Source organism: Lactuca saligna, chromosome 7 (genome assembly GCF_052625555.1).
Source record: "Lactuca saligna cultivar CGN05327 chromosome 7, ASM5262555v1, whole genome shotgun sequence".
NCBI classification, from domain to species: domain Eukaryota; kingdom Viridiplantae; phylum Streptophyta; class Magnoliopsida; order Asterales; family Asteraceae; genus Lactuca; species Lactuca saligna.
In genome coordinates this window covers 40,492,720-40,502,112 of record NC_136423.1, presented here as the reverse complement: position 1 = coordinate 40,502,112, position 9,393 = coordinate 40,492,720, and the positions used below count along the sequence as shown (strand labels likewise).

Below are 9,393 nucleotides of genomic sequence, written 5' to 3'. Positions count from 1 at the left end.
ACTGCGATACATGAAAAGTGTTGTGAATCTGCCCCAACTCGGCTGGTAACTCCAGCCGATAGGCTACCCGGCCTACCCTGGCAATCACACGAAACGGGCCTATAAACCGGGGCCCCAATTTGCCCCTCCTCCTGAACCGGATCACTCCTTTCCATGGAGAGACCTTCAGGAGAACAAAGTCGCCGACCTGAAATTCCAGTTTGGACCGGCGTCTATCCGCGTAACTCTTCTGTCGGCTCTGAGCGGTCAGTAACCTCTGCCTGACCAACTGTATCTGCTCTGTCGTCTGATTCACGATCTCTGTACTGCCCATTACCCTTTGCCCAACCTCTCCCCAACATATGGGAGTCCGACACCTCCTACCATACAACAGCTCAAAGGGCGGCATACCAATGCTCGAATGATAGCTGTTATTGTAGGAAAACTCCGCCAAAGGCAAATACGTGTCCCAACTACCCCCAAAGTCCAGTACACAAGCTCGAAGCATGTCCTCGAGTGTCTGTATCGTCCGCTCACTCTGACCGTCGGTCTGGGGGTGGTATGCGGTACTAAAATGCAGCTTAGTACCCAACTCCTCATGAAATTTCTTCCAAAAACGGGAAGTGAAACGCACATCGCGGTCTGAAACAATCGAGATCGGCACCCCATGCCGAGATACAACCTCCCTCACGTAAATCTCCGCCAACTTCTCCGCTGAAGAACTCTCACTGATGGCAAGAAAGTGAGCGCTCTTTGTCAACCTATCCACGATCACCCAAATTGCATCAACTCCTCTGGCAGTCCTCAGCAATTTGGTGATAAAGTCCATAGTGATCTGTTCCCACTTCCACTCGGGAACCTCCAATGGCTGCAACTTGCCATGCGGTCTCTGGTGTTCGGCCTTTACCCTTCGACAGGTCAAACACCTCTCGACAAACCATGCTACATCCCTCTTCATACAGGGCCACCAATACTCCTTCCTTAGGTCCAAATACATCTTCGTGGCCCCGGGGTGGATCGAAAATTTCGATCTATGAGCCTCCTCCATCAATGTAGCACGGGTACCGCCCACAAACGGTACCCAGATCCTGCCCTGATAAGTCATAAGGCCTCGACTATCCGATATAAACTCAGAAACCATCCCAACAACCCGCTCTCTCTTCTGCATCTCCGGACGCACGGCCTCGGCCTGAGCCCCACGAATGGCGTCCAGAACTGGAGCTATCACGGTCAATCTCAAACATACATCTCGCAGGGGAGTACTCTCCGCCCTGCGACTCAATGCGTCGGCTACCACATTAGCCTTGCCCGGGTGGTACAGGATCTCGCAGTCATAATCCTTGACCATGTCTAACCATCTCCTCTGCCGCATATTTAGGTTAGGTTGATCCATCAAGTACTTCAAACTCTTGTGGTCCGTGTAAATCGTACAACGAACCCCATACAAGTAGTGCCGCCAAATCTTGAGGGCGAACACTACTGCCCCCAACTCCAAATCATGTGTGGGGTACCTCGTCTCGTGAGGCTTCAACTGCCTCGATGCATAAGCTATCACATGACCCTTCTGCATCAATACCGCTCCCAATCCTAGGATCGATGCATCACAGAATACCACAAAACCTTCCATACCTTCCGGAAGGGCTAATACTGGAGCTTCACACAACCTCTGGCGAAGCGTCTCAAAGGAGGTCTGCTGCTCGGGACCCCACGCAAATGCCACACCCTTCCGGGTCAATCTGGTGAGTGGAACCGCAATCTTGGAGAAATCCTTAATAAACCTCCGATAATACCCTGCCAACCCAAGGAAACTTCGGATCTCAGAAGGTGATCTCGGCACCTCCCACCTCATCACTGCGTCAACCTTGGCCGGATCGACCAATATCCCTTTCTGGTTAACGAGATGTCCCAGGAACTGGACCTCCCGCAACCAGAAATCACACTTGGAAAACTTTGCGTAAAGTTTCTCCGCTCTCAAAACCCCAAGCACTTCCCTCAAATGCTCCTCGTGCTGCTCTCTGGATCTCGAATATACCAGAATGTCATCAATAAAAACAATCACCGACCGATCCAACATCGGCCGACATACCCTATTCATGAGGTCCATGAACACAGCCGGGGCATTGGTGAGCCTAAAAGGCATCACCACAAACTCATAATGCCCATAACGAGTCCTGAATGTTGTCTTCTGGACGTCCTCGTCCCGCACTCTCACCTGATGGTAGCCCGACCTCAAATCAATCTTGGAGAACCAAGACGCTCCCTGTAGCTGATCGAATAAATCGTCGATCCTCGGCAGCGGGTAACGGTTCTTGACCGTCAGCTTATTCAATTCCCGATAATCAATACACATGCGATGCGAGCCATCCTTCTTCTTCACAAACAGGATGGGCGCTCCCCACGGCGAGCTACTCGGCCGAATAAACCCCTTCCCCAGCAACTCCTGAAGTTGCGAGGATAACTCCTGCATCTCTGGAGGCGCAAGGCGATACGACACCTTAGCAATAGGCGCGGCTCCAGGAACCAAATCGATGCCAAACTCCACTTGCCTCACGGGAGGCACACCTGGTAACTCTTCGGGAAATACATCTGGAAACTCCCGCACTACCGGAACTTCATCCACAGAGCCCGGTCTCTCAGAGATCACTCGCGTATCCATCACATATGCTACATAACCCTTACAGCCCTGCTGTAAACACTGCCTCGCCCTAGCAGCCGAACAAAAGGCTGATCCAGAACGTGTACCCTCCCCGTATACTGAAAGAACTCCCCCACTAGGATCTCGTATAGTCACCAGCTGACGCTCGCAATCGATAACCGCACCGAATCGGCTCAACCAGTCCATGCCCACTATAACACAGACATCACCCATCGCAATAGGAATCAGGTCGATCGGAAACTCAACCCCGAAGATCTCCAATACACATCCCCGGAAGACCTCTGTAGCACAAATCACTCTGTCGGCGGCTATGGAAACCCACAGGGGCCGACTCAATGCCCCACGACTAACACTGATATGCTGACTAAATGCCAAAGACACAAAAGATCGACTCGCACCCGAGTCAAATAACACTAAAGCAGGTACAGAATTCACAAGGAAGGTACCTATGCATAGCATAATATAAGCATAATATCTCAACACCATAAATAAATAATGAAAAGGAAACATACCAGCCACAACGTCGGGTGCAGCGCGGACCTCTTCCGCAGTCAGCTGGAAGGCTCTTCCCCGAGCCCTCGGTGCCTCGGCCTTCACGGGCCGACTCTCTGGAGCAGCAGCTCTGATGGCGGCGGGAGCAGACCCCTGAGATGCCCCGCGCAACAACGGACACTCCGCCTTCCGGTGTCCAGTCTGGTTGCAGTGGAAGCACACTGCAAATCCCTTGGGGCAGTCCTTAGCCATATGCCCCTCCTTGCCACATTTGTAGCAAGACCCTGCCCGACAGACGCCATCGTGACCCTTGCCGCACTTCCCACAAGTGCGGCCCTTCTGGCTCCCGGGTCTGGGATCAGCGGGCTTGGCCCGCTTGGCTGCCGGCTGGGACTGTGCCGGCCGCCGATCCCTCCCCAGAGACTCCGCCTCCTCCCTGGCCTGAGTCTCAAGCTCAATCTCCCTCTTCCGAGCATTTGCCTGAAGCTCGGCAAATGTCCGGTACGAGGAGTTCGCAGCGAACTCCCGAATATCCCGCCTCAGAATGCTCAGGTAACGGCTCATACGTGCCTGCTCGGTGGACACGTGCTCAGGGCAGAACATTGCCCTCTCATGAAACATCCTCGTAATCGCTGTAACTGACTCGGTACCCTGCTTGAGGGTCAGAAATTCCTGCGCCAGACGTTCCCTCTCCACCTGAGGAACGTACTCATCTCGGAACATGGTAGTGAACCTCTCCCAGGTCACTGCCGAAAGCTCAGTCGGGGTGAAATGCGCAGTCACAAACTTCCACCAGTCCTTCGCTCCCAAGCGAAGCTGGTTCAGCGCGAACCGAACCTTCAAATGCTCAGGGGACGAGCAAGTGAAGAAGCATCCCTCCATATCAGATATCCACCTCATAGCTGCCACCGGATCCTGCGTACCATCAAACTCTGGTGGCTTGGTGTTGCTGAACTCCCTAAACAACATCGCATCACCCCCCTGGGGTCTCGCCGCAGCAATCGCTGCGGTAGCCGCTGCAACCGCAGCCTCAGAAAGAGCGGCATAGCGCTCATCAAATGTCTCAATCAAAGCGGTCTTAATAGACCCGAACATCTCGGGTATCTCAGCTCTGATGACCGCAGCCACCTCCTCATGAATGATCTGTCGAATCTCCTCATCACTAGATCCGGCATCCTCCGACATATGACGTGTCCTTACCATGATCAACCTCTGAAATACAACATGCGATAATTAGAATTCACTCGAACACTCTTACATTCAACAAACCACCCCTCCTTGATTCTTGGCATCCCCCGATTCTTATTTGGACTGTGTACCGCACCGGTGCTTTTAGTAGTACGGGCCCAATACTACTGTCCGCACCGTCTCAGTACACATCCCAAATCGTCCTCTTCGGATCCCAGTCCCCAAGTACTCTATTATACTTAAATCGCTCTGAAACAGATCTCACACAAAGCCCTAGCTGCTTCCTAATTATTCTCAGCGTCTCATAGCAGCTCACCATTCCCTAAGCTAAGGCATCACAAAACAGGCCACTCTAGTCCTATCAGCAATACCTAGCCTACTCTAGCATGCAAACACATCACAGCAATAATTATTACATAACAAAAGATATTTTGGGAATTCACCGTTCGGGCGTTGACTGATCGTACACACGTTTCTTCCTGGAAAACCCTTTACTCTTAGAAAATTTTGGTTTTTGTAAATATCTCTTTAATTCCTCAGTTTGAGTTCAAATACCCCCGAAGGTGTACCCGAATCCCTCAAACCAAGGCTCTGATACCAATTTGTAACGCAAAAAATTTAAAACCAAATTTTCATTTCATTTTTTTTAAAACATATTTCCATTAATATTCATAAACAACCATTTAATTGTTCAACAAAACAGTACAAAATCCCAAGATCGACATGTCAAACTCCAAACGTGTGTGTACGGATCAAGCCGGCGCCTTCCCGCGGTCGTCACTAGTACCTGAAACAAATAACATCAACACTGTAAGCACAAGGCTTAGTGAGTTCCCCAAAATACCACATATAACACATATTTGCCACTCTAGGCTATAACTCTGTGGGTCCGTGCACCCAAACTCTGGGAACCCTCAGGTTCTAACTCTGATAAACATGCACCACATAAGTCACATAGAAATCATGCAGTACAACACATAACGTACATAGCATACAAATACTCTAGCACATAGCTCTAGTTACCTACACAAGGTAAGGTATAGTGAGAAGACTCACCTCGTGTGTTTCGGTAAATCGCAACCCTGAAATCGCTAACACTCGATCCGCCGAGCTGTAGTCCCCCTATAGCACAATACATCTCTAATTAACACTTTCCCAACTAGGGTTGACCACACTATAACAAGTCACTCTTGGTCAACGCTGGTCAACGGTCAACGGTCAACTTTGACCGGACTCGACGAGTGCACTATGGCGACTCGGCGAGTCTGTGCGCATGCACCAATTTCCCTGGAACCCTCCCTTGATACGTCGAGCATTTCCCCCAACTCGACGAGCTCCACCTGGCACGAGTGGTGGGGCCACCACGACTCAACTCGGCGAGTCTCAAGAACAACTCGGCGAGTCCAGTTTGACTCGGTCCACCTGTCCTTCCTGTCTCCCCCTTGACTCACTGAGTTCACCTTTCCCAACTCGGTGAGGCCACTCGCTGAGTGGTCGGGCAACATTCATGCTACTCGCCGAGTCTGTTCTTCGGACTCGGCGAGTCCGTGCCATGCACTGACTCAATCTTGCTCTAAAGGTCAGATCCAGTCCATTAATCCATAGATCCAGTCCCTCCATGCTTATTTAGCACGTAAAGTCACAATCTTGATGCATAAATAACCTCTACATGATCACAAATGATGTTTTTGACTCAAATACTTCAACACAAGGTCAAGGGCTCCATTTCCACCCATAAAGCTTGATGAGTGAGGCCCTCTGGACCTCTATGGATCCAGATCCATGGTCTCAACTCGAAGAGGGAACCAAAGGGGCACCAAATCACCCCATAAATGACCACATTAAGCCCTAAGTTGCATCAAGCTTCACCAAACAGAGAATGGTCCGAAAATAATACCTCTAGAGTGATGATCCAAGCTCCAAATCCACGAAATAGCAACTTCCTTTGCTTCCTCTTGCCTAGGGCCTCCTTCTTCTTGCTAAACAACACACCCAAGATCAAGATTGGCTCTCTTCCCTTCACAAAACGCTCAAGAACTCTAGGGACACTCTCTGGGGGTTGGATGAGCACAAATGACGGCCATAAGGCCCTTTAAATAGGCCTCAAACCCGGAGATTTAGGGTTTCATTACACAGCACAGACTCGCCGAGTCCATACCCTGGACTCGCCGAGTCCAAGCGCGCACCAGTGATCAATTCCGCGTCCCTACTCGGCGAGTCTGAGCCCCAACTCGCCGAGTCCTTCTCACAATATAACAAAATTTAAACTTACAAGATACCTGGTAAAATCCGGATGTTACATTTAACTTCACAATAATAATTATAATGTGCACCTGATCCAAGTGTTACAAGTGGTGTTTCAAAAAGCTAATTGGCTCATGGAAAGATAACCTATAAGAATCAACATTCGTCATAATTGTTTCTCAGGAAACAACCTCTGGCTACTAGTTGAGATCGTAGTACCATTTTGCAAATTGTTTTCTTTAATGATTCTATTTTATAATATTTACTTGAGCTTTTATTTTAACCGACTATCTCACATATCCTATATGAGGTTTGTTTCACACTGCTTTTTTACTTTTAACTTCACGTTAATCTCATCATTTATTATTTATTATTACGCGACATGACAACCATAGGGTAGCCACATATGAAAGTAGACATATAAGAAAAATGAAAAACATACTTGGTAGAATCAAGACATATATTATCGAGTGCATTGATAAGGTATCTCTCTCTCTCTCTCTCTCTATATATATATATATATATATATATATATATATATATATATATATATATATATATATATATATATATATATATATATATATATATATATATATATATATATATATATATATATATATATATATATATCATCTTGAGATTTAGATATGCCTTCAATGTACAATGTTTATTATTAATTTCAGTGTTGTAAACGCCGTGAGGAGTTCTTAGGTAGTCGAGTTGGATCGATTTGCCTTGAGTTTGACTAATTTCGATTATTTGACCAATTTTCAGAAAAGCGAATAGGTACATACCCGATTTCAAGTACTCGGAAGTAAGCTGAGTTTTATAACACATATTATTTTATTATTATTTGATCATAAACATATTGGTTCACATTATAGGCCAACTAGATTGGAAATATACGATTCACCTATTTTCATCTTCATATATATGCAACAAGGATATCATCCCTTTGTTACACCATGTTCCTTCCTATTTCATTAAAAGAATGAAGTTGAAAGAAATGGAAGAAAGAAACAAAATCCTTAATTTTGTTTGTAGAGAAAATCCTAACTTTCCTTATAATTTGTAGAGAAAGAAACAAAATCCTTAATTTTGTTTTCACTTCTTCAACTCGAAATTCGAAAACACAAAATATAATTTTCTTGCACATTCTTTTCTCTTATTTTCTTTTCTATTTTTTCTTTGCTAAAACTCGGAAACTAGGAAGGGTTATAAAACATCTATAATTGGACGTCAATCCGTTCTTGTCTAGTTTAAATTTCCTTTTTGAGAAGATGGAGCTCTTGAAGCACTTGATAAATATCCATGTTTGCAATTGGCCGTCAATTGGTTCTTGTCAATCGTTTTTTTTTTGGATATCTTTTATGATTCCATCTCTATTATGTGTAATAATTTGGTACACATTTCAACAATTCAACGGCTCTCGGGTTCAAGTTCTCGACACTCCACATACAAACCACCTATCATCGGCCACCCTATTTGGTACACATTTCAACACTTAGCGAATTTGTTGCTAATTACATGCAGATTTGTCACATACCATCTATTTTATAAAAAGTAATGTGTTGCCATGTAGTTTTTTCGCAAGATTCCGATTGCCCCCATAACTCACAGATTAGCAACCGATTAGATATCCTGTTTTGTGGTGATGGCGGTACATGCACCACAAAGTGTTACGTAAACTATGCGTTAACATGATACTATAAGTTTTGATTCGTAACAAAGCATAATATATAGCATCTATAAGTTGGTTGAGAAAAGTATGTTATCATTTTCAAACCCTTTTGAAAACATCTGAGATTATATTTTTAGACATTCTTCTACATTTGTCAAAATTTCGTTCGTTCATACATATTTTGCCGCTCCCTTGATGGTGACAAAGAAAGCAACTCCATGCAAACAAATATTTTCTATATATTAAAGAATTAGCATGCAACAAAAAAATAAAACATACAATCAAAATACAAACTTTAATGAAATAAACCTCAGGCCAAAAAAAGAAACAACATTCATGTTTCTTCCTTTCCAATCCTTTTACATCTAAAACTTGATCTGAATAGCACTGATAACATCATCACTAGCTTGGAAGGCCTTGGCAAGAATATCAGTTGATATATCTGGTTTCGAGCCAAAAATCACATTTGCAATGGGAATCACACCAGGATTCTGACTACTCAATGCTGCGATTGCAATGGCATTCGTCTTTCCAACGTTTCTTTGGTAATGTACAAGGTTTACTGGGAAAACAAAAACATCACCTTTATATAGAACTTTAGTAATATGACGGTTTTCAGGGTTTGATGTGACAAATCCAACCTCAAGACTTCCTTCCAAAACAGTCAAGATTTCAGTGGCACGAGGATGCGTGTGAGGTTGGTTAATCCCCCATGGAGCGTAATCAATACGAGCCATTGAGATTCCCAAAGTGTTGAGTCCTGCCAATTGTGTCACAAAAACTGGGGTTACCCGTGAGCCAAGGGCATTTGAGGTATTTCCCATCATGTGTAGTCCAGCAAAGGAGAAATCGTTCGCTTGAACCAAACTCGGGTTTTTGCAAGCAAATCCGTTCACCATAACTGTTATAAGAAAACGATTATATAATAGACATCGAAACCAACAGAGCTAGAAGTAGATTTTCTAGTAATGAAAGTGAGAAAAAGTAATGAAAGGATCATGGTACCTTGAGCGTTCATGTCTGCAACGCAGAAATCTTGAAGAGGACTGTGGTCGGCTGCCATGGCCATAGAGAAAACGAGAGCCAGAAAGATGAAAACACAAGCCATTGTTGATTGTTGGATCAAAAGGACGTGAAATTGATAGATGTA

General features: G+C 45.5%; 1 protein-coding gene across 1 annotated transcript; it reads right to left on the bottom strand.

Moving 5' to 3' along the window:
• Positions 1–8,600: 8,600 nt before the first annotated feature.
• LOC145006268 (putative germin-like protein 2-1) lies at positions 8,601–9,393 on the bottom strand. Its single transcript, XM_078965360.1, has 2 exons — positions 9,249–9,393; positions 8,601–9,144 (listed from the first exon to the last, which is right to left on the bottom strand). Exons 1-2 carry the CDS (start codon positions 9,349–9,351, stop codon positions 8,609–8,611), a joined length of 639 nt encoding a protein of 212 aa, XP_078821486.1. The 5' UTR covers positions 9,352–9,393; the 3' UTR covers positions 8,601–8,608.